Consider the following 26,984-nt stretch of genomic DNA (forward strand, 5'->3'; position numbering starts at 1 on the left):
AAGATATTTTATTTAAAGCATTAGAATCAAAAAATATTGAACTAATTCAATATGTTCTTGATCTTGAAGGTATTAACATTAATTATAAAATGTTTTTGACTTCTTTTTAAATTTTCTTTAAATATATTGGTATTTCAAAATGATTTTTAGAATTTGTTTAAATATTTTACAGCACTTATGTGCGTATCTGAAGAAGACCAAACAGAAGTAGCAAAATTACTGCTAAAACACAAAGATATTGATGCAAAAAACATTTATTTAATATTTTTAATGTTTATTTTATGTTATATAATATTTTAAAGTTATATTTGGAATTTATTCAAATGGTTTCAAACAGCACTTATGCTTGCTTCTCAAAATGGTAGTCTAGAAATAGTTAAATCACTTCTTGAATTTAAAAGTATTGATATTAATACTAAAAACATTTATTTCATATTTCCAATGTTTAATTTTGTTATTTAATATTTTAAAGTTATATTTGGAATTTATGTAAATAGTTTCAAACACCAATTATGTATGCATGTGAAAATGGACATATTGAAATCGTTAAATTACTTCTTGAACAAGAAGGAATCGATTTCAATGCGCAAAACATTAATTTAACATTTTTAGAGTTTGTTTTCCTCATTTGGTAATCCAAAATTCCATTTGGAGATTATTTGTATTATTAGAACATTACTTATGTTTGCATCAGATAAAAATCATTTCAATATTGTTAAATTGCTTCTTGAGCAAAAAGGAATTGATATCAATGCCAAAAATATTTATTTTTAAAATAAAAATTTTATTTTTAAAATTTAATATCTACAAATAATAAATGGAAAACATTCAAATTATTTTATACAGCACTTATGCGTGCATCAACTCATTACCAAGTGGAAATTGCTAAAATCCTTCTTGAACAAGAAGGAATTGATATTGAAAAGGAGGTATATTGCAAGCTCAAAACCAAAAGTCGGAAGTAAAAAAGATAGGTTTCGAGCTAATGTCTTACAAAAAGTTTTATCGATAAAAAACAATATTGGAACCTATCAGAAGAAATTCAAAAATGCATAATGTTTAGAATAAATAACACTAGCATATTACCATATTATTGTAATGAAAAAATCTTTTGAAAAGTGTTGAATCGGAACTACTCTTGCGGTATTTAAAAAAATGGAATTTGTTGACGAAGCATAATCATACAAAGGATATAGAAAGATAGATTAGAGAAAGCAGGAGCTGAATAGGGAAGGTTTTTATCTATCAAGGATAAAGCTGTATGCGAAAAATTTGTTTCCTTAGCGTAAGTGACCTTTCAAAATTCGACCACTTCCTATGCTGTCATTCAATTCGGCTGGGCATCGAGCTTCGAATATTGTTGAGAATACTTTAATTCAAAAATTCAACTTTTTAAACGATTTAAATCATAATATGTACATATTATCAAAAAAAAATTTTCTTCACATCACTTTTTAATGAAAAGGAATCTCTTTAAAGCTGAAGCAGAAGAAACAATGAATGTAATTAAAAATGGATGTTATACATCACCAAGCGGAGAAGTTCACATGATTAAAGATCAAGTTGAATATTCAATTCATAATTCTATTCTCTACGAACCTGATCAAATTTCGCAATTACCAGAATGCCCAAACAGAGCAGGAGTTATACAGGTTACTAAAGAGTCAACCTTTGAGGCATGCTATCGACTGATTCGAAAAGAGATAATGTTACTTGTTTAAACTTTGCATCAGGAAGAAAGCCAGGAGGTGGATTTCTCAACGGCTCCCAGGCTCAAGAAGAAATGTTATGCCGTTGTTCATGTTTATATTCAACTCAAATTATTCATCAAAAAATGTATCAATTCAACCAAGCCAATGGTTCTCATCTTTACAGCGACTATATGATATACTCGCCGAACGCCGTGGTATTTAGGAAAGACAATGGAGAATTTCTTGATGATCCATATCAAGTTTCGATAATCACCGCTCCAGCTCCAAACAACACAGGGAGAAATACACAGGAAGAAGTCAATAATACAATGCTTGTGAGATGCCGAAAAATTATTCATCGAAAATAGATGTAAAGTTTTGGTCCTTGGAGCTTTTGGCTGTGGGGTCTTTCGAAACTCCCCAACAAGAGTTGCATTAATATTTCGTCAGTTACTAGTTGATGAAGGTCTTGGTAAATATTTTGATTTGATTGTTCATCCAATCTTTACCAAACGAGACAATGATATAAATTATTGTGGATTTGAAGGAGTATATAAGGACATAGCAACATTTATTTGAGAATTTATATATTTCAAAAAATTGAATAATTTACCCCCATATATGCAAATTTTAAATAAAAGTAAGACCGTAATCTGATATAACATCTTTTGTGATTATATCATCTTGTGTCATTTGAAAAAAAAAATATTATTCAAAGTTCCTTTATAAAATCATCATTCTATTCCATATTATTTTCAAATTTATTTTAATAAATTTATTCGTATAACAGAAAATATTTCAATTTATTATTATTTAGCAACATCAGAGCAAAAGAAGAACTCCCATGGACCATTTTGGGTTTGTTGACCCTCTCCTTCTCATGCATATGCATCCTTAGTACACTCAACTTGATCGCGTTATTCACAAATAAACAATAGTGTTTGTTCCATGAAATCCGATAGGGTAAATTTGAGAATTTTTATAAATGCGGATAGGAATATTTTTATAGAACACAGTACAACCTTATTTTCAAATAGATTTATGAAAATAAAATTGTTGCAATTAGTGATATAGAAAAATTAGGCATTGATTTCGTTTTTTATTATAACTATGAAATTTTAATGTTTATTAAGTAAAAGAAGGAATGAAAATCAATGATTCTATAATTAATAAATCAGCACGTATTGGGAACATATATCTTTTCTTGAAGAAAATCAAATTTCAAATAATATATTAATTTATTTATCAATATCAGGAAACATTCAACTAGTTATAAATGTTTGAAATCTTAAAGGAATTGATATTAATGCAAAAGATATTTATTTGTTTTCTTTGATATTTGTTTGAATAATTTTCAAATATATTTTTACACAATCAATAATTTAACAAAGATTTTTAAATTGCTCATTCCTGAAATGAACACTTTGATTTGTATTCAGTTTATTTCAAAGCTTTGAATTGTTTTTGAGATGAAAACGATTATGTAAACTACATATTGTATTTAATACTAAAAGTGGCATTTCGTATGGAATCTCAAGCAAAAAGCAAAATTCATGAAAACGAATTGGAAAAATTAATATATATCAAGAATTTATTAATCAATTTAAGCAAAGAAAACATATTGAAAATGTCTGAAGATACAAATGATTTAGTAAGTTTTTGTATCAAAAAAGATAATTATGAAATTTTAGCATTTTTGGAAGAAAAAGGAATTAATGTTAATGCTTATAATATAAATGTATCAGCAAGGAATGGAAATTTATATCTCGTTCAATATTTCCTTCAAAATAACCAAACTCCAAAAAATGTTTTGCCATTTGCTTCAGAATCAGGAAATATTGAACTTGTAAAATTACTTTTAGATAAAGAAGGTATTGATGTTAATGCAAAAAATATTTATTTGAATAATTTGAAATATGTTATAATAATTTGAAATATGTTTTAATAATTTAGAATATGTTTTAATAATTTTATATATGTTTTAATAATTTGAAATATGTTTTAATAATTTGAAACAGCACTTCATATAGCAGTTAGAAACAATAATATAGAAATAGTAAAATTACTTTTAGATAAAGGAATTGATATTAATACAAAATATATTCATTCGAATAATTTTTTATATGTTTTAATAATTTGGAATATGTTTTAATAATTTTTTATATGTTTTAATCTTTTGAAATATGTTATAATAATTTGAAACAGCACTTCATATAGCAGTTGAAAATAATAATATAGAAATAGTAAAATTACTTTTAGATAAAGGAATTAATATTAATGTAAAATATATTCATTTGAATAATTTAATATATGTTTTAATAATTTAAAACATGTTTTAACAATATTTGATTGAAATTCAAATAGCACAACAAAAAAGCTATACAGAAATAGTAAAATTACTCCGTGAAAAAATCTAATCCAAAACTCACAAACACCAAATCTTCACCTCCAACCAGAAAATGAAACGAATATTTTCAATTGAGAATCAAGCTTTTGAAAAAATTCAAAGTTGAACTTCCAGTAAATTGAATGAAAAACGATTATATCCATGGCTTATAAACGGTCGCTAGCGAAAAAATATTGTTTTGTGTTAGATATATTGATTATTAGATATCATTATTGGAAACCATATATAAAAAAAATTGAAAAAAGCTGATTATTATTTTTTAATCAGAAAATGGTTTAAGAAACAAAAACTATTGAAAAAAGCACGTCAAAAACATTGAATTCAAAACGATTAAAAACAATTCAATCATAAAAAAATGAGGATTAAATGAATCAAGAATGGATATAAGTGATAAAATGAAATAAATAACCTCAAGATATTGTAAAAAATATTTTCAATAAAGTGATAGAGAGATATTGGAGAAATTTTGAAAAAAAATTGAAAGATAACTTAATACAGATTCCACATCTAAATGTGTTTAACCGTTTTTCGAAAAAGTGGTGAAATTCCAAAATGAAACGAAAATATCTTTATCAAGAAATAATATTTCTTAAATTTTATAAAATTATTTGTTGGATCAATATTCGTATGAATTCATCTCAAAATACCATATATATCACTTAAAGAGAATATATATTATATATTAATTAAAAAATATGATATAATGCATGTTAATTTCCATAAAACACATCTCTTTGTGACCGTTAAATTTTTTATAAACGTATTTCATAAGATGATGGAACTTAGCGAAGAAGAAAGCGTAATGCTTGACGTCTCAAGGAAAATTGCCAAGGAAAACTTAGATTTAAACTTGACATGCATTGAAGCATTAATTTCAAATTCAAGAAAAATTGCAGGTCTCAAAAAAATGAATCGAGCTGTTCTTGCTCAAGAAGCAAATTTAGACTACGTTGAGTACATGTGTGAAAAAGATGCGTATGATACGGCTTCTCAAGAATATGACGGTTTTAAATATACCAGATTCGAACAAACAAATGACAGAACCGATCGTTATGACGATTATACTCAAAATGATCAACCATATCACTACCAATTTGACAAAACAAAAAGACCTCGCATATTTAGTGGATAATGTAAATAAAAATATTTTTTATTTAATAAAAAAAAATTATTCTTCTATAGAATCTTCGTCTTCATCCACCGAATCTTCATTGTTATTCGCTTCTTTTGTCTGTGTTTCCTCATCCACCGAGTCATTCTCAATCGCCAATTGATTATCATCATTTTCCTTTAGATTACTATCTTCGCCAACAGAATCTTCGTTTTCACTTTCCTTCGGATGAGTTTCTTCATTTACAGAATCTTCATTTTCATTTTTATGATAATCTTCATCAACAGAATTTTCGTTTTCTTTTGGAGTTTCGTTATCTCCTTGTTGTTCTTCTGATTCTTCATCACTTTCTTGGAGGTTTTCTGCATAAAATTGAGCCAAATTATCAGCGACATCATCCACATCCTTCGACTTTGCGTATTGTATTGCAAACATTTTTCCTTTGTCGGATTTCATCTGCAAGCCAATCTGATACATTTTTTCATGGTCATCAATTTCTTGCGCAGATGCAAATAACTTTAATAATTCTTTATCCATTTTCATTGCAGCTGCTCCTTTGTCAGTAGCATTACAGTATTCCATTTTTCTATATAAATAATCTTTCGCTGTATCATCAATTGTTAATGGTTCAATCAACAATCCTTTTAATTTTTGATGGCTTACAGTAAGAGGACTTTCTTCATTTTCATTTAAAAACACTCCCCATAAATTACTTTTTCCTACACCAACAGCCCAAAATGAATCTTTTTCATTTTCAAGCTTTATTTGAACGTCACAAAGAGGTACCCATTGTGAGCCAAAATTAAATATAAGTCCATAAAGTTGATTATCATTTCCAAGGACGTATAAAGTTGTTTGATCAAATCCAATCCACTTTAACGGTTTCCGTATCGGCAAATTTCCTTCAGCAACCACTTTTCTATGCTTTACATTAAAAAGTTTGAAGTCTGAATATTCTCCATAAACTATTGCAAGTAATTCACCAGCGCCTATCATTGATGTTAATCTACTAGCGACAGGAATTATAGCTATTTCAAGTCCGGAAGACATATATAAATGTAATCTTGGAGCTTCTGTTGCTATTGCGAACCAATCTTCACCACAAGCAATTAAGTCAATTGTTTCATTGTCAGGGAAGCGTGTAGAAAATTCATTGTCATTTGCCCATGACAAGAATGATTTAAACCAGACATAAGTACGTGATGCTAATACAATGCCACCAGTTGATAAAGATCCCAAAATGAAATTATCCCTATTTTCGAAGTGTTGGTCCTTGTATTTTGTTGTATCAGCGAATTCTATATCTATTGATGAACCTTCATCAACATTTTCTCTCAAGAAGATTGTTCCGATTAAATTCCAACAAAGGAATCTTCTTTTGTTCACGAAGGTCGATGTACTTCCGGGCATCATTTGATGTAACTCATCTTTATCTTCATCATAATCGGAATCGAAATGATACATTTTTTCCAAATTTTCTTCTTCTTCATCTTCTTCATCTTCATCAACAGATTGATCACTTCCAACAATAAACGCTTTGTCAAGTTTCTTTTCACGTTTTTCATTCTCTTTCATTTCTTCATCTTCGCTCTCATCTTCTGATGTTGTCGAAGGTGTTGTTGAATATTCTTCTTGTTCTTCGTCATCGATTTCTTCGTTTGCATATTTCTTTGCGAGCATTTGAAACATTTCTTCCGAATTACGCTTTGGTCGATTAATTTCTTCGTTAGTTTTAACATTTTTATTTGCGGATGCATATTCGTGAAGTTCTGATGAAGATGTTTCATCAGTTTCTTCTGCTTCATCCATAGCAAAAGCATAAATTCCTTTTCGTTTTTTATGGACTTCATATTCTTCTTCTTCTTCTTCCTCTTCTTCATCAAATTTTAATTGTGGCTTTGATTTCTTTAGTGGCTTTGTGATAAGTGTTGGATGCTTTTTAAGTGGAATTTCATCAGATGAACTTTCAAGTTCTTTTTCTGATTCTTCAATTTGTTCATATTCGGGAATTTCATTTAAGCTTTCTGAATCAATTGGACTTAATATGGAATAATTCCCATCATCTGTTCCAATACATATATTGTTATTAACCCAAAGAATTACATTAATAGATGATTCAAGAGCGATATGAAATGTTGCTACTAATGAGATTTCATTGTTATCTATATATTTATTAAGGCGAGAAACAACAACATTAAATGATGAATCAATTGTGGACATTAAACTTGTGTTCGATACTGAACATGCTGTAATCGGTAACGAATGTTTGGGTACCTTCATAACCGATTTGTAATCTTCTGAAAAATTGAATACGTGAACGATTGAATTACTTGATGCGTCTGAAACTATAAGATAAGAATCTGGAGACCAACATATTGCTTGCCGAATTGCTTTTATGTTTTCAGATTGTACGTTATCAAATTCTTCTCCACGGTATGCATAAAGTTCTCCTGTTTCATTAATTGAAACAAGTGTTTTTGAATCTGGACTAAATTGTAAATATATAACTTTGCTTGTGTTATCATATAAAGAAATTGGTTCTGAACCTGGATTTGTTAAATTAATAATTGTGATTTGTGGATCTTCTCCTGTAAATGCTAAATATTCCCCATTTGAAGAAACTGTAATCAATTCAGTAATTGTGTCGGAAGTATATATTTTTTGTATATCTGTACATTCTGGCCATCCTACTTTCATTATATCTTTTCCTTCATCTGAAAATGCAAATGAATTTAAAGTTGGAATACAAGAAATAGATCTAATACGAAAATCACTAATAGATGCAAGAGTAAAATCATCTGAAGGTTCTAATGTTGTTAATGATACAACAATTAAAATACCATCTTCTTCACCAACTGAGAGCAGGTAATTTCCATCAGGCGATACAATAACTTCCCTTATTGGTCCAAAATGTACCAACTGTGTTTTTAGAATGGTTGGATTTTCCATGGGAAGAAGTATGTGATTGAATGCTTACTTGGTCATTTATCGTGTACGTTAACTAATTCTAATAAACGTGTTCCACCCAAACTTCTTTTGAAAACACGCACTTTTTGCACGTTAAAAGACGTTTATTTTTTTGTTATTATGCAAAAAACACTATTAAAATAGGAACCATCCATCCTCTACTAGATTTTTTGCATTCTGTACCAAAACATGGCTAGCTTGTATGTCTCTGTAATGCAAAATCTACAATTAAACTTTCGCATGTTTCACCAAACCTTATGCCCACGCAAGCCAATTTTCCTCATTGCATACACAAAATGTCAGTATCAGCTGAATCCGAAAGACGTACTTATGCTGATTTTATATACAATATAAAATTACAATGTTCAATTAATCTATTTATTATATATCAAATAAAACTATGTTTCTTTCTTCATCGAAGTATGTAACAATGTGTAAAGTTTTAATCCTATTGAAGGCTCAAGCAAGTGCATCAAATCGTCTCTATCCATTTCTGCCAATTCCCTCAAATTTCTGCACTTTTCGATAATCTTCTCAATGTGGCCGTTAGTCAAGAAGGGAATTGCCGCGAGGAACTTCACCGACTTTGATGCGCCGTTGCTAGCGTTTTTATCTTCGCTACCCATCGCCATTGCCATTGTTTCATTTGGTTCATTTTTGCCTTGTGCTATTTCCATTAAAGTTCTTGCTGCCTCCAAATTATTTCTAGCCCAAATAATTTTAATTTCTGGGAATAGCCTTAAGATCATTGCTATTTTTTGCATCACCAATGGATTTTTATCCTTAGCGCTTACCAAATTAAATTGTTCAGTTTCGGAAAACTCAATTAATAACATTGGCTTTGGGTAATACATTTTCATTCTTTGCAGTTGTTGAAGTAATCTTCCGCTTCTCAGAGAGCCTACTAAATCAGTATAAGCCTTACGTTCAATAACAATATCATTAGTTAGAACATAATCTCCAACAGTTATGAGTTCAGGAACAACTTTAAACCCGACTTGCAAAAGAGAATTAGGTAAACTTGAACGGAACTCACGATCATCCACAATTATTTTTCGTGTGGAAGGAGGATAAGGCTCAAGTTTAGGAAGCGAAAGAGTTTTCACATCTTGAATACAACGAACGAATATTTCATTTTCATGTTTTGCGGTATATTTCATTAATTCATATTCGAATGATTCCTTATACGAAAGTAAATAAGCTACAACTGACTTATGATGACGAGAATTATATACTTCAAGTCTTCGAAGTGATAACAATGTAATGTCCCAAAAGATGACAAAATCAGGTTGGAACGTTTCTAATATATTCGCTTGTGAATGAAGTTCTTCTAATAATATCATCGGCGGTTCAATAATGCCAAAAATTGTGGGATCTATGATCGGCTCGTCATCGTTATCAACGTTATCTATCGGCACGTCAATGTTTTCGCCGTTGGTCTTCGGGACGAAGCCGTTAAGGAAGTTACATATCATGGAGACCGTTTGGCTGCCTTCAGCTAATATGAGAATACGTTTATTTTGGGGGAGGTCATTTATGATTTTGATGATCCATTGAAGTTTGGGCGATGGAATATTTTCTTCGGCATAACTTGATGATGCTTTATATAGTGGATTGACTTGGGGATACTGTGACCATAATGGTCGATCATAACGCTTTGGAAGATGATCTTGTAGATATTGATGAAATACTGATGGCTCAAGATGAAGTAAACAGGTAAAGGCATGGCGAAAAAATAGAATACTTTCAAGGACTTTGACCTGCTCATCTGTGACTGCGCGTTGCTCAAGTGTTTTTTGATGATATATTAAGGATTCAAGAACACCAACTTTAAGTTTCGATCCATACTCATAGATAAATGCCTTGTGGAGGTTGGTTAGAAGATCAAAAACGCGGATTAAGAGTGGGGATACAAGAGGTTGAAATTTGTTTTCATTTTCATTCGTAGCATCAGTTGGAGTTGTCTGTTTCAATGAGATTTCAACTGTTTGTACTTCATATTGTTGAATAGAGTCGACGACATTTTGTTCGAATCGAGGGAAAAAAAGGATAAATCTGACCCATAAAAGATCCATCGTCTTTCTGAGATCAGAAACTTCATAACACCTCTCTGTAAAAGCGCGGATGGATCCATCGATTTTGTGTGATTTGTATAATGCTAAACATAATTGTAATCCCGGATCTTTGTGAATAGTATGAGCGTTCGCAATAATTATACATTCAATTCGTTGTGGATCAATAGCGCCTTGAAGGAAATCTTTCGCAAGAATTCCTGGGCTGTGAAAAAATGCTATATTTGACTCATAATGTTGTGATCTTTCTTTTTTGCCTGTGTCTTTCTCTATGTCTTTTGGGAGGAATTCAACGCCCGAATTTGCTGACTCCCATATGATACGCTGCTTGTCGTTCTCAGAAAGACCAAAAATAAAAACCATTTTATGATTGTGTGAATATTCTATTACAAGCTGCTGTATTAGGATAAAAGAATCAAGGCCACGCCCAAGCACATAGAGTCCACTCGGTTTCTTTTTAAAGGAATTCCAGATGTATTGGTGATACTTGAGCATTTACTACGCCCATGAAATGTTATATGAAATTTTAAAAAAGTGACTTATAACGATAGAACTAAACGATTGGCTGAAGTGACTTAACGTTCTCCGATTTTAAAACTAATTTATCTTTCTAACAAATATGTTATTCGAGTTTATACATAGAAAATATACTCACAAAATGTATTATATTAAAGAAACAAAATAGTGTAATGAGAAAATGATCTCTTATAAAAAATCGAATTTTTAATAACATATTCTTTTCTCAATCATTTTCTTCATTATTTTAAGTACATAAACAAACAAAAACATATGCTTTAACCTAGACTCTTTTAACCGGGGGTAATTGTGCCATATTGCCATTTTCAAAATTAAAACTTCGTCAATTGAGTTGTATATCATTCAGATGTGGCAACAAACTTAGTTAAAACTGAACGATAAGATTAGGAAATTGTTTGGTTTATTTTTAATAAATAGCACTTTTGTATTTCTAAAAAATTGTGATATGAAAAACGATCGTTGCAATATGGCAAGATATTTTGAAAATGGCAACATGGTACGATTACCCCCGGTCAAAAGAGACCAATTTTCTTCAATTCATTATAAATTCTAAGTATTAAGCAAATCGTACAAAAAATTCACCTGGTTTCCTACCTCTTAAAATTGAGGGATAGGATTTTTCAAACGTTAGACCTTTTAATTTAAATTGAAAAAATTTCTAGCTATTGAATTTTTCAATATTTTTGAATGAGAGGCCTGATAAAACCGCCGAATACAGTGTGGTAAAATTCTACATTTGTACCAATATTGGTAAATTTCACCCATAACAGATAACATCTTCCATAACCTAAAATTTGATTTCAAGTTTTCATGTGAAAAATAGATGAAAAATCATCAGCCCGGGCATTTAAAAATGCCTGAAATAATTAATCATTCAATTTATGCATTCAAAAATTGTGTAATTTTAACGGTTTATTCCAATCACTTTTTTCATGAGCAAAGAAAGAGTTTGCATTGGCGGTGGAGCTGGATTCATTGGATCACATATGGCAATGTTCCTTCGTAAGAAGGGGCATTGGGTTCGTTGTGTTGATTGGCACCACAATGAATTCATGAAGCCAGAAGAATTCTGTGATGAATTTCTTCATCTTGATCTCAGAACATTTGAAAACTGTCGCAAGGCAACAGAAGGATGTGATTGGGTCTTCAATTTTGCCGCAGATATGGGTGGTATGGGATTCATCCAATCCAATAACTCTGTTATTCTTTATAACAACCTTATGATTAGCTCCAACATGCTTGAAGCTTCACGTGTAAATGGTGTCAAGCGTTTCTTTTACTCATCAAGCGCTTGCGTTTATCCAGAATATAAGCAATTGGAAGTTGATGTACCAGCACTTAAAGAATCTGATGCTTGGCCAGCACAACCACAAGATGCTTATGGTCTTGAAAAAATTTGCACAGAAGAACTTTGCAAACATTATTACAAAGATTTCGGAATTGAAACCCGCGTTGCTCGTTTCCATAATATTTATGGCCCATGGGGAACATGGCGTGGTGGCCGTGAAAAGGCACCAGCCGCTTTCACTCGCAAAGCTATTCTTTCAGATAAAGAATTTGAAATCTGGGGCGATGGTCTTCAAACACGTTCATTCACATACATAGATGACTGCATCGAAGGAGTTTATAAGCTTTTCATGTCCGATTGGCGCGAACCCATTAATATTGGATCTGATGAAATGATCTCAATGAACGATTTCGCTAAGCTCGCAATGAAGATCGAAGGAAAAGATCTTCCACTTAAGCACCTTAAGGGTCCAGAAGGCGTTCGTGGTCGAAATTCTGATAATACTCTTATCAAGAAAGTTCTCGGTTGGGCACCACCAACAACACTTGCTGAGGGAATGAAGAAGACACACGATTGGATCAAGCAACAAATCGAAGAAGCTAAAGCTCGTGGTGAAGATTTATCAGATCTTAAGACATCACATGTCGTCCACTTGGACGCTGTTCAAGAGGTTGGAAAGACTCTTGATTAAGCTCATAGCTTAAAAGCTTTTCTCACAATAAAAAGCTTTTTTGAATTAAATATTAAAAACAACGATAAGAGAACGTTATTAACCGTTGAGTACGACGATAACTTCTGAGTGACGATAGGGAAAGTTTCTATCGTCAATTATTTTGTGTGATTTACTTTGTACTTTTTGTTTTGCTTATTCTGATTTTATTGTTTAGGCTTTTTGGTATTGTATCTTCATGTGTTTTCACTTTTGGTTTGAACAAATAATTTGATCTGATTTCATTTCCTTTTAATTCTTTTTGGAGTTTATCTTTTTGTTCTATTAATTTCATTATTAAATCTTTTGTTGATTCGCATTCTTCAAATTTAATTGTATTATTTTCGTTGAGTTTCGTTTTTATTAATTTGTTATGTTCAGCTTGTTTGTGTTCAGTATTTTCTTTAATTTCGTTTAGTTCTTTATCAAAATTTTGTGTATTTTCCAAATATTTTTCATTATATAATATTTCGAGTTTTTGTTCCATTTGATTCAGATCATTGCAAATATTAGCAAATAACTTTTGCGAACTTTCGCTAACATTTAATTCATTAAATTCTGTTCCTTTTTCTATTTGATTTATATTTTCATTTTTTGTTTCGGTTTCATTTTGATTTTGCGGAGTTTCACTCATAATTTGCTTAATAATATTTTGAAGAGAAAAAATATATTTTTCATTTTGTTTTATACCAACTTCATTAACGTTTTGTTCTTCTTCAAATAGAATTTTTTGTTGTGTATCAATTATTTTTTGTATTTTCTTTTTTCTTTTGTTATTAATATTTTCTATTTCGTGTTTTAACTTAACTTTATCTTTTTCAAATGTATTTTCCTTATTTATATAATAATTTGAATTAATTTCTTTTCTTTTATCAAATTTTATTATTTCATTTTTTAAGTTTTTAATAACGAAAAATTCCAATGTAAACATTTTTTGAAATTCCGATTTATCTTTTCTAAGAATTATTTGAAAATTTGATTTTTGTTCATGAAACATTTTGTTTAGTTCAATGATTTGCTTTTCATATGTTTCCGATTCTTTAATTGATATATTATATAATTCATTTGAAATATAATTTAATTCAGTTTCAGTTTCATTAGTATTAACAGAAAGTTGACTTAAAATTGGTTCAAATTCTTTTGTAATTTCATTTAAATATAAATTAATTTGATATTTTGTTTCTGCTTTTTGATTATTTAATTCATTCTCAAGAAATGCTTCATATTCTTTTTCTTTAATCATTTCCGAAATTGTATTTTTTGTTTGTTCTCTTTCGATTTCATACAATTGTTTCGTGAGTTCCAAATTTTCTTTAATTAATTTATTGTTATTATTATTAAATTGTTTTTTAGTTTCTGAAATTTTGTTTTCATATATTTGCATTTGCTTTATATATTCTTCATTTAAATTATTGAATTCTTCATTAAGTGAATCAAGTTTTGTTTGTAATTGTTGAATGATATTTTGTTGCTCTTCTTGATATGAATCGTGAATTTCAATTTTTACTTCAGAATTTTGATTTGCAATTTCATTTGATTTTAAAAGTAAAGTTTCACGTTCATTTTGTAGAAGTTGAAGATATTCATTTTGAAGTTCTGCAATTTCATTTTCTGATTCGAGAATTTTTGATTTAAATTCTGATTTATCATTTGATTGATTTAAATTTAGTGAATTATGTGTTTGTAGTTGATGAATAAAATTGTCATTGATTTGATTTAATTGTTCATTATGTTTATTTTGTAGATTTGTTAAAATTTCTTGGAAGATTTGATCAGCTTGATCAAGTGCTAATTTCATTTTGTTTTCATTTTGATTAATAAGTGTTTGCATGTCTTCAATTTTCTTTGATAAAATATTTTTCTCTTTATCCATTTTTTGAATAAATTGATCTTCAAATTGAGAAAATTTAGATTTAAATTCATCAAAATTTGACTCACTAATTTGATTTATTTCCAACTTATTTTTAGATGCTATTATTGAATCTAAAATATTTTTAGATATTTTATAAATATCATAAATATCTTTATCATAAGAATTTGACGTCGGTGAAAACAATTCCATAACATGTTTCATTTCATATACAATATTTTTAAGTATTTTTATTGAGTCTCTTGTTTGAAAAGAGTCCAAATTTGTTATCATTCCATTCTTGTATATTAATAAACGTGCATCGGAGCACCCCTATTAGCCGTTCAACCGTTATACCTTTTAGTAAACAATCAGATGTCATATTCTGATGAGTACGATGAATACGAAGAATCCGAATACGAAGAAATTTCCGGAGACTTTGATTATATTGCTAACTCGGTTTTAGTTCCAATTAACTTTGCAATTTTAATGAACCCAAACGAAATCAGAGCAAAACACTTTGCAGAAACATTTGTTATCATCCGTTCCCGGAAACAAGAAGCAATGGTAAAAGTATTCCCATCTCAAAGCTGTCAACCCGGATATGTTGAAATTCCAAAATTACTTATGCAATCTCTCAAGCTTTCAGAAGGTCAAGGAGTTTCAATTGAAGCATCTGAGATCCGAATCAAAGCCGATGCCATACAAATTGCCCCATTATTTGATCCAGGAATGACTGATTATCAGCAAGATCTTTCAAATTATTTCCGCTCTGATTTTCATGGTGTTAGCTCAGGCATTGGCTTTTCGATATATGTTCGTGGATCCATTCTTAATTTCGTAGTCCTCAAAACACTTCCAAACACATTTTGTTATACGAACAGCTCAACGCGAATTGTGTTCAATAATCAGCGCATCAACTTCGCATCAATCCCATCACTTCTTTCAGATCTTGTTTTCAAGCCAGAAGTCGAAGAGCAAATTAAGAAACTTATTCTTTTACCTATAACACATACAAATATATTCGCTTCAACTTGCTTAAGGTTTTCGAACGGCATTTTGATCACTGGAACACGCTCAACCGGCAAAACCGCCATTTTAACCGCCATCAGCAAGTCGCTGAAACATAACTCATGCATTTTAGACGCTTTTGAGTTCGCTACGGCGAACTTAAATGATGCATTCGCTAAGCTTCAGAGAGTTTTTGCTTATGCTATTGAATGTTCTCCTTCAGTACTTATGATTGACAATTTGAATACTATTCTTAATAACAAAAAGCTTTATATGCTATTCCTTTCATTGCTTGACAGGGCTATTTCACAGTCAAACATTATTGTTGTTGCAACAATTAACGATTTATCTCAAGTTGATAAATCTATTATTCGTGACGGACGTTTTGCTTTTATAATCGAACTATCACTTCCAACTAAAGTCGAACGGCAGGTTCTTATTACCAAAAAGCTTCGTGGAATTCGATATTCAGATCGAACAATTGAAATTGTTTCAGATACAAATACCGAAGGAAACACTTGTGCAGAAGTCATTGAAATTACAGAGCGAGCAGTATTTAGCATGTTTAACAAGAAACAATTTCCATCTGATCAAGAAATTATTTCACAACTTAACACACAAATTGATGCTTCTGACTTCCCACGCATTGAACCTAAACCAAATGACTTAAAAGAAGCCAACGGACTAAATGACCTTAGCATAAATGATCTAATGGGTATGAATCAATCAAAAATTGAATCAGACGCAAATGCTGACGACAAAAGCACTACTGTCTTTGAAGAATTTTTCGATTTTGGCCTAAGTAAGAAAGATGCAGATGAAAATCGTAATAATAATAATAATAACGATTTTGCTGATTTCTTTTGAAATTTGAATTGTTGATCCTTAAACACGTTAATGTTAATGAGTTCTTTAAAAATAAATTAGTTAATACTAAAGCATTTGTTATTTGGAAATTTATTAATTTTGGAATTACCCGCAGATTTGCAAATTGCAAACACAACAGTTAATGAAAGGAAGTTGAGCTGCTCTTCTAAGAACATTTGTACCAAGTATTAAAAAAAAATTAATAATTAAATTGAAAACCATCAAGACTTAAATTTTCCATTAGCAAACTTAGATCGCCTTCGTTATCGCTTTCATCGTGAGCTTTGTTTTGCTCTTGTTGAACATCACTTTGGCATCCAAAAACACTCCAAAAAAGTGGATATCGCTTTCTAAACTCTTTTTTGGGATTAATTTCAGGATACTCATCATATGGTACTTCGATTCTTTCGTCAAATCCTTGGAAAGGAAATGGAATTCCCATATCCGCAAAAATGTTTCTTTCTTCTTCCATGGAAAAGTGACTTGCCTTTCACAAAAGTGTGAAGTCCACTTTTTGATTAATCTCAAAGAATATTTCAAATGAACAAAAATGATATTTGAATTGTTTATTTGGGCCCAAATGAGTAACTTATTCATTATGTAGCATATAACAAGATAAAAATTCGATCCTTTTTGCTTTTGTTTGTATTTTGGGGTTGTTTGGTTTACCTTAGTTTTGCATAATTTAATTTTGTGGTGCAATGTTTCAGCTCAAAAAATTATTCTTTTTAAAACACTTTATTCATCATTTTCTTGTTCACTCGATTGTTTTGGCTCTGAAACTTGTTCGCTATCATCCCTCACAACCTTTGATTGCTCGTGAGCTCTCATCACTTTATTTTGGAAATCTGCTATTAGCTTCGCTTCCATCGAAGATTCAGATATTGAGAACAGTTCTGATAGTTCACCTCTTGCGACTTCCTGATCACCAATCATTTGATCTGTTTTCTGTATTGCCAATTCCATAAAATCGTTCACATCTTTTCTCATCGATGTGTGAGATAAATTTTGGGCATTCTGACCCAGAACAGAAAGATCTATGGCTTGATGCATCATTGTAGTCATATTTGTAAATGAAACATTATCTGATTCATTTTTGATAACCCAATGTGCTATGTTTCGGAGCTCAAGAAGAGTCACATCGTGGCTAATAGGGAGTTTGTGAGCAGCGCAAAATTGTAAAATTTGATTTAATGTTGTACTATCAAGATTTGAGAGTTTAGTAAGATTACATGCTTCTTTAATATCAAGCTCAGTTATAAATCCAAATGAATTTTCATTAATTCTTCCTGAATTAAGAAGTTCGGATATTCGTTTTTCAGGGAATGATAGAAAATGCATGGTGGAATCATAGTCTCCAATCGCAAATAGGTACAGTTGGCATAGCGTTTTATATCCTAGTTGTTCTTCAATTATACTTGAAGAAAAAGAATTATATAATAAAAAGTCTCTGGCTTCTTCTAATGTATTTGGAAAACCACTAAAATGTTCATCCGCAGGATCTCTTGATAAAAATGTCATAGGGTAATCTTGAAAAAAAGATTCTATTTCTTTGTTTACCTTCATTGATGAAGGGTAATGTTTGGGTGCACCCAGAAAAAACGGTTATTTGGATTATTTCATTTTTTATATTGCTTGAAAACACACACAGTCTTAAATTTATGTCTCTTACATGTACCTTTCAACTATCAATATACTAATACTACTTGTTCTTAAATATAAATGAATTTAATTGGAAATAAAGAGGTTTTATTTTAAAGCTCATGTAGTCCAAATCATCTATAAAAATAAAAAAAAACGTAATATTTAAAATTAAAAAGATCAATGCTACTACTTATATAAAAATTAGTTGTTAATTTCATATTCCAGTTATTCTTCACATGTGCTTTGATGAAAGTTAATCATATTATTTAATAAAAAGCTTGAAAATTTTATTACAAAATATATGAATGAATTTCATTCAGCAAAATTTAATTTATAAATCATGTTTTGCTTGTATCTTTTAACTTATGAAGAGTGCAAAAAATGAATCAAAATTATACAAATAATATATAGTTTATGAAATAATTGAATTGAAACATAAAAAAAATTTTATGATTCTTTAACTTTTCATTTTATCATGGATAAGCAAATAACCGAACAATTAACATCAATATTATTATCAAACATACAGCATGAGATATATCCTGAGCATGCATCCATTGATGAAATAATTTATTTTTCTGCATATGCATGGTTATCTGGGAAGAAAAAATATCAAATAACTCTTGATAAAATATGCAAAATCAATCAAAGAGATTGTATCAAAATTCTTTTAATAAATATGAAGAATGCAATTTTCCAAGGAGAAAAAACCACAACATTATTTCTTCGAAAGTATTTTATCATTAATGAAATGATACAAAATATTTCTGATTTAAAATATGATACATATTATGATAATGAATTAATTACATTGTTATTTTTAAAGCTTCCTTCAAAATATGAAAAACTTCAATCTAAAGTTGATCAATCAATATGGATCATTTTGAAATTATTCATAAAAAAAGGAATGAATCCAATAAATTTCGACTTGATTCAAAAAGAGGGAATGAAACCAGATTATGCATTAACAATGTTAAATCATATATTAGAGATTAATTGCACTAAAAGTACTTTCATTGGTTGTATTAAAATTATTCCACAAATATTAGAAATTGTTCCATCAGAACAAAAAAATAATGCAGCTAGATTAATATATTCAATTTTTGATTCATTTTCTTCTAATAACCCATTTCTTTATGAAGAATTATTAAGTGAAATAAATGTAGATGATGTTAATGCATTGCAACAGAAAATTCATGATATGAAAATAAATCATGATGGAGATTATGAACATTTATTTTGCGTATTAAATTCTTTATGCGCAAAAACAAATCCGGTAATTTCTTCAAAAGGAAAAGGTTTTCTTTATTCAATTGTACAGCAAGCATCAGCTCGGAAAACTAAAAAAAATCAAATGAAATCACTTCCACATTGTTTGCTTAATGTCGAAATGTTTTATGGCTCAATAGTAATGGATAATATAACTATGTATCATGAATACAAAGAACATCAACAGAAGAAGTTTGAGAAATATATTTTTCTCAAACAGCATAAAAAGCCAATAATTAATCAAGAATTTGCTATAACATTTTTACCAAAATATACTGCATTGAGCTTCTATGTAAAATCATTTAATAGTGATGCATATAAAACATTAATAGTATATAAAGAATCATTTGGTGATATTGCATATTTGATTTTTTTAGATTTAATATATAATGGATATCCAAGAATGATTGACTTAAGTATAACTAAGAATACTCTCATGAAAGAATTAAAATCACGTTTATTTACATTAACTCAATTTCTGAAGGAAAATCAAGGAGAAGTTTCTGAAGATATAAATGTTTTTATAAACTTAGTTACACAATTTTTTTATGATAAACAATTACTTTCATATCAAAAGCTAAATGATTTCTTAGAATCCATTTTGAATTTTGATGAAATTTGCGAAATGATAACATTGTTCATCCTAATTACTACTGGAAATTTATCTGATAAAATCACAAACTTGCTTCATATATTTGCCAAAATATTTAATTTCGAATTATTTTTCCAAAAAATAATTCTAGAAACATCTAAAAAGGAAATAGATCAAAGAATCCTTGAACTTATCAAATTATTTTTAGCAGAAACCAAAAAATTGATTTCAATGGCTTCCCCAATAGCAACATTTCTTCCACTTATATTTTATAAATTTTTAATTTGGCTATTAGAAATTGAAAAAGTAACAAAAACAAAAATAGAAAAGAAATCAACCAACATAATAATTTCAATATCAATATTACTTCATGCAGTAACTTCAAGTAAAATTTTAAAGAAAATAGAAAAAACTTTACATTTATTTGATCAAATCGAAAAGAAACATATTTTTCCAATAAAAGATTTAAGAGATGATAAAACTATTTCATCATCTGTTGAAATTATTTTCTTAGCATGGACATCAAGTTTATTAGCAATAACACAAAAATCTAGTTCAATGCTTGAAATTCCTTGGGATCTTAACTTACAATCTTATCCAAATTCGTTTGAAGCTTCTCTAGAAATTTTTTCATGTTGTACTTCATTTTTATGTCAATATGTATTTTTAGTTTCTTCAATGGTAATAATTGGTAAAGACAAATTTAAACCATCTCAACAATTTTTTCGTGTATGTATAAAATACATTGAAACAATTGATTTTGTAAATACAAATTTTACAATGGTATTTAAGAATTTAAATCCATGTTTATATAAAAAATTTATATTTAATGTCGAACAAATTATATATGAGAAATATCAAAACCTTGAATTTTCTAAACAAGTTTTTTGGGTAAACATTGTGAATTTATTAAATTATTCATTAAATAACACAGAATTTCCTAAAGAATTTTTACCAAATTATGAAGAATTAATATCTTTAATTTCTTCGATGATTCATTTTGATGCTTTTGATGATAATCCATCTGAAATATTTATTTCATTATGTGATCTTATAATTTCAGTATATTCGATTCCTATAAAGAAAAGTCAATCATTTTCTAAATCATTAACAATAAAGTTTTTATATTTGTTAATAAAGTATATTAATACTTCATTAGTCAATAATATTAAAGTTACATCTAAAATTTGTGATGTTTTGCCACTTCTTTTCAAAAAATTCTCATATAACTTTTATGAAGCATATCCATATCTATCAGAAACATCGATTTATGAAAAAGAAAAATCATTATATCTATTTATTCTATCTGTTTTTGATCAAATTATAACAAAAACAAGGAAAAAAACACTTATTCATACAATACAAAAATGTCTTTATTATATACTTCAAAGAAATGCTTCTCAAGTATGGAAATTATATCTTGAATATTCAAAAGTTTCTCATCAGCTTCTTACTTCTATTTTATTTGAATCATTAACATGTCTTTTTAATGTTGAATATCATTCAACAAATATACCATCAAAAAAAATGTTTCCACAAATATCTATATCTTCTGATGAAAAAATTCGAAGTTTCTCTATTGAGAAAAATCAATTTTCAAAACCATTATCAATGATTCCACCAAAAATGTCTTTAGCTCCGAACACATTAAAAAGTAAACATATTTCACCACAACTAGCACTTAAAAATTTATATAAAATATCACATCAAAGAAATATTACGAATTCTTCACAAATTAAAATGGAATATAAAAATAAAATATTTGACTTTTTAACAAATGATAATTTTAATATTTTTATTAATCCTCCAACATTAAATTTTCTATTTTTTAAAGCAGCAATTTCATGTTGTATATCATTTGGTATATATGAAAAACTATTTCAAGTAATGACTTTATCATTTGCTTCTACTAATATGAATTTATATGAAAAAAATCAATATTCGAAATTTTATATAACATTTTTTACATTTCTAATTCAAGATTGGCAATTAGAAGATTTTATTTTGTTTGCAAAAAAGCAAAAAATTGTTCAATTTATAGAATCATTTAAACCATCAATGGCATTTGTATATTTTCTTCATCTTTTTAATAAAATAGTAAAAAATATTGATATTGTAATATCACTTATTATTCATTGTTTTATTGTACCAATAATGGATGAACCATTACAATATTCATTAACAATAGATACCACAAAATTAGATTTGGATTCATCTATATTTTCACAACTTTTAAAAGAGTATAATGCATTTAGAAATATTGTAATAACAATTTTAAAGGCAGAAGCATATTTTCCAATTCTTGAAACTCATCCAATTGAAAAGAACATTGATATATTATATAAATATATATCTCAAAGGCCATCTGTTATAGATACTAGAGATAAAAATAAAAATTCATTTGCAGATGAAATAAAAATTCCGAAACCAAATTATCAAAATCTTCATATAATAAATCAACCATCAAATTGGATTAAAAAAGTTAGAAATAAAAATACAAACAATAAAATATATTATATATTACCAGATCAAATACCAAATTTAGATTATGATTTAATATTATATGATTTTTATTCACATTTAAGTAACAAAGAAAACAAAATAATATTTTATTTAAATGCTTCATATATTCCTCCACAAACATTTGATAAGTTCCTTAGGTTTATTAAAATGATGTCTGAATCATTTACCAAAAAAGTCTCTAAAATCATTTTGATTAATCCTAATTCATCAGTAATATCATATCTTCGAAGAAGTGATTCAACATCTTTGATGAATAAAATACAAATTACAAATAGTGCAGAAACAGAAATTCTTGAGAATGAACCAATATATCTTCCAATGAATGCATTTAGTGAAGATATTAAAAATCATGGATATTTCAAAGTTAAATCACTTGGAATAGATTCCAAACTATATATTGGTGATGATTCATTTATTTTATATTCTGATGGGAAAATACATGATAAAAAATATGTTGTATTAAGGGAGTTATTAATTGATCAAATATCTTCATGTGAAATAAATGAAAATATATTAATATTTAGTATTGTTCAGAATAATACTCTTTTTAAAGTAAAACTTAATAGTGAAGCCAAAAAATATATTAAAAATGCATATACTTGTATGAAAATGAAAAAAGAATTAGCTATAAATAAAGTTTCAAATAATTATAATTCGCCAAGTTATAGAGAAGAATGTATTGCAGTAGCAATTTATGTTCTTGCATCAGGCGTTTCAATATTATATCAACCTGCTTATCAACTTCTTGAAGCAGCAATTCGAGATGGAGATAAATTATGTAATTGTGATATTCAAGATTATACAACAGTATCAAATATTCTTGTTAGTTTTTATGAAGAAATTAAAGAAAAAGGTTTAATTGATAATGTTTCACTTTTAATTGCAGATTTAATACCTTTTTTATTGCCACCAAAATCTGATAATACATTTGTTTTATCAAATACTGCAATTACTTTCCTACAAAATGTATTACCTTTGTTTCTTATATTTATGAATTCATCAACTAATAAATATTGTATATCGAAAATAACAAATATTTTGCTTGAAGTTTCAAAAAGTTCAATTGGGCTTTCGATATTAGAGAAAAACTTTTGGTGTGATATTAAATCAAAAATAGGTCTAAAATTTTCATTACAAAATATAATAATATCTAATCTTTCATTATCGATAATACAAAGAACGATTCATTCACTTCTTGAATGTAATTATATTTATGTTGGTAAATTATTATTATATCATCATCTAGATGGTGTTACTCAACGTAAGAATTATTGTAAAGAATTAAACTTAGAGAAAATTTTTTCAATTCTTGCTTCGATTCCTTTTTTATTTCCTGAATTAATTCTCCAAAATCTTCCGCAAATATTCTTTTGTTCGATTATGAGTGGAATTCATGCGCCTAAATCAGTAACAGAGAAAGTTTCGATATTTATTGACTTAGTTCTTAATTCTATTGGTACATATCATACAAACATTGATATAAATAAATATAAAGGTATTATAATGAATTTGCAACAACGAAAAGTATCATTAGTTGATATGGTTTATATGGGACAAAAATTAATAAAATCTGTTAATAAAAATGATAAAAAGGAATTTTTGAATTTAATGATGAATTATGAAGTTGGTGATAATCCGGATATATGGTATTTAAAGGCTTTTATTCATGTTCAAAAAAGTAATGATACATCACAATATACTATAATTGCACAACGATATCTATTTCTTCTTCCTAAAATGCTTGATGATGAATATAGAGTACAAAAGTTATATATGGTATTTACTACTTTTATTAAAGTAATTAATTCTTTTCCATCTGATTCTTTAATATTAGTACTTTTATTTTGGGCAGCAATGATATTATCTAATCATTCATATACAAATCTAAGAAATTCCGCACTTTTCTTAATGAGTAAAATATTATGTTCAATTACAATCGAAGAATATCATAAAGGAACTCAAAATATTTCTACATATGCTGAAAGTCAAAGTATTAAATCATTTAGTGAATCATTAAATATTAATTTTAATGAAGATTTCGCATTTTCACTTATGATTTCCTTGACCAAATCATTTGAAGAAATAGATTCAAGAAAAAACGCATTAAATTGTATGAAAGATTTAATTAATTCTTCAGTGAATTATCCAATGCTTGCAATAATATATACACTTCCATTTATATCTTATTGTAGTGAAGATTATTCATGGATATTAAAATTAGGATTTAAAGATGTCGATACAAGTTCTTTCCCAAGTTTCATATTCTCTGGATTCGATAAAAGAAAAGAAGTTGAAATTAATAATATCATGAATTATTTCGAAATGGTTTATGGTGATAGATATTGTTTACATAAGTTAGAAGCTATCTCGGAATGTTTAATATATGGTGTGAATAATTTCCCTGATTACTTTGGAAGAATTGCTAATAAAATACAAGAGAAAACAATGAGAATTTGGGAATTAATAAAAATGGGAATAAAATTTGAAATAATGTCATCCGTTCTTTCATGTTTCATGAATCCAAAGTTTAAGAACATTGAACAAATAACTGTTTCATTGAAAAGAAATGAGGATCATTTAAATGATGATGTATTACTGACGTATATTAATGCATGCATTAATAAATTGTTCAATTTATTAAGTGAAGAAAGTCAAAATGCATCTAATTGAAATGCTGCAACATAATTGTTTGAATATTTTTTATGTTGATGACCAATATGTCAATAAAAAATTATTTAAACGATTTTTGAATATGTTTAAATGCTTCACGAGATCAAAAAATGCATATATATATTATGGGATGCTGAGAAAATCCTCGACTAGAAATTCTCTAGGTTTTTCATTTTCAATGTTTTATCTTTGCCTATATAATGTGATTAAAATATTAGATCAAATCTTCAGATCGAAGACTATATCGATCTCTTTGAAATTTTATAATTTATAAATTATAAACTAACATATTAATAATTAAGGTCATTTAGAAAATCCATTGTTGATTTATGATAAAAGAAATATCAATATTTCAATAATTTTATCGCAACCACATAGCTCTTTAATATTTACATATAAAATCAGAAGTGATTATCGCATTCACTTTATAATAAATTAGTCAATGTATTTGAATACTTTACATGCATAAACTATAGAAATAATTTCTGTAATACAAACTTTTTGAGCGTTCGTAATTCAAAGGTGTTCGATGTTTGCTTGATGACAAAAGATGTCATTTGGTTACTTTAATTTTTTAACAGAATTAATATACAAATTCATTCTGGAACCTATGTCACTTTTCATAAAAAAAAACATCGCGTTTCAGCTTTGTGAACATCTTCCGATTGCAAAAACAATAAAACACGTATCAGCAAAAGTTGAACCAACGAAACGAAAAAAGGCGGGACGGTTGAAGCTCTCTGTATCGTTTTTGACTGATTTATCAATAAGTTTCTCAAGTTTTCACACGGATGTGTGTTTTCTTCTTGGCTTTCCCTATGCATTTCTTTTGTTTATTACGAATCTCTCAACAAAATTCAGGTTCAAAGATTTTTAGTAATCAATTATCTATTTCTCAAACTTTTAAACACTCCATTTCCCTTACTTCAGAATCCAAAGGGGATACATACTTTACATTCTCATCTCGTGACGAAGCGAATGTATCCATTAAAGAAACAAATTTTATTATGCTAAAAGATAATGAATCCAATCCATTTAATATCAGTGCAGGAAAATATCATTGGCATTTCCCTTTATTAAAATCACCAATTTCATATGTTGAACATTATTTCAAATTCTTTTCTTTAGTGCTTAATCATTTCTCATTGAAAGCACATTTAGCAATGCCAATGAATGGTAGTTTCATAAAGAAAATGTTCAAATTCAATGAAAATGCCCAAGCTCTAATGCGTTACTTTTTTATTTTGGGATTTTTATCGTTTTATGAAATTATATTTTTATTTAACAAATTGAAAACAAACGAAAAGAAAAAACATAAAAATGTTTTAATTTTTGTTATATTTTTCATAAATTCTTTTCATTTATTTTATGATCATAATTTAACATTAACAATAACAAACTCAAGTGATTTTGAAGAAATTGAACAATATAAAGACAACACGAAATATATATATATATTAGTGAAGGAATTTATACCATTCCAGCTAATTCATTTTCAGGATGGCCATCAGTTATTTCAGTTAATTTTGGTAATTCTATAACAGATATTGGTGTTAGGGCGTTTTCATCATGTTCTAATTTAGAAATTATTATTTTTGGAGAAAATGTTACAATAATTGGTGATTCAGCATTTTCAACATGTTCATCAATCAAAAACATTACAATTCCAAATTCAGTCACAAACATTGGAAATTATGCGTTTTCATCATGTTCTAATTTAGAAATGATTATTTTTGGAGAAAATGTTGCAATAATTGGTAGTGGAGCATTTTCATCA

General features: G+C 28.2%; 6 protein-coding genes across 6 annotated transcripts; 2 read left to right on the forward strand and 4 right to left on the reverse strand.

The window, feature by feature from the left end:
- Window positions 1–5,266: 5,266 nt before the first annotated feature.
- On the reverse strand, window positions 5,267–8,158 carry GO595_002305 (WD repeat and HMG-box DNA-binding protein 1; the record flags this gene model as incomplete). Its single annotated transcript, XM_067915200.1, has 1 exon — window positions 5,267–8,158. One exon carries the CDS (start codon window positions 8,156–8,158, stop codon window positions 5,267–5,269), a length of 2,892 nt encoding a protein of 963 aa, XP_067777543.1.
- Window positions 8,159–8,574: 416 nt separating this feature from the next.
- GO595_002306 (DNA repair endonuclease XPF) lies at window positions 8,575–10,611 on the reverse strand (the record flags this gene model as incomplete). The annotated part of the gene is made up of 1 exon (XM_067915201.1): window positions 8,575–10,611. One exon carries the CDS (start codon window positions 10,609–10,611, stop codon window positions 8,575–8,577), a length of 2,037 nt encoding a protein of 678 aa, XP_067777544.1.
- Window positions 10,612–11,717: 1,106 nt separating this feature from the next.
- Window positions 11,718–12,764, forward strand: GO595_002307 (GDP-mannose 3,5-epimerase 2; the record flags this gene model as incomplete). Its single annotated transcript, XM_067915203.1, has 1 exon — window positions 11,718–12,764. The coding sequence occupies one exon, from the start codon at window positions 11,718–11,720 to the stop codon at window positions 12,762–12,764; it is 1,047 nt and encodes a 348-aa protein (XP_067777545.1).
- Window positions 12,765–15,006: 2,242 nt separating this feature from the next.
- GO595_002308 (AAA ATPase) lies at window positions 15,007–16,509 on the forward strand (the record flags this gene model as incomplete). Its single annotated transcript, XM_067915204.1, has 1 exon — window positions 15,007–16,509. The coding sequence occupies one exon, from the start codon at window positions 15,007–15,009 to the stop codon at window positions 16,507–16,509; it is 1,503 nt and encodes a 500-aa protein (XP_067777546.1).
- A 199-nt stretch (window positions 16,510–16,708) lies between these two features.
- Window positions 16,709–16,981, reverse strand: GO595_002309 (uncharacterized protein; the record flags this gene model as incomplete). Its single annotated transcript, XM_067915205.1, has 1 exon — window positions 16,709–16,981. The coding sequence occupies one exon, from the start codon at window positions 16,979–16,981 to the stop codon at window positions 16,709–16,711; it is 273 nt and encodes a 90-aa protein (XP_067777547.1).
- Window positions 16,982–17,247: 266 nt separating this feature from the next.
- GO595_002310 (uncharacterized protein) lies at window positions 17,248–17,850 on the reverse strand (the record flags this gene model as incomplete). The annotated part of the gene is made up of 1 exon (XM_067915206.1): window positions 17,248–17,850. The coding sequence occupies one exon, from the start codon at window positions 17,848–17,850 to the stop codon at window positions 17,248–17,250; it is 603 nt and encodes a 200-aa protein (XP_067777548.1).
- Between the last annotated feature and the right edge of the window lie 9,134 nt (window positions 17,851–26,984).

The sequence above is a fragment of the Histomonas meleagridis genome, assembly GCF_020186115.1.
Source record: "Histomonas meleagridis strain 2922-C6/04-10x chromosome Unknown contig_163, whole genome shotgun sequence".
NCBI lineage: Eukaryota > Parabasalia > Tritrichomonadida > Dientamoebidae > Histomonas > Histomonas meleagridis.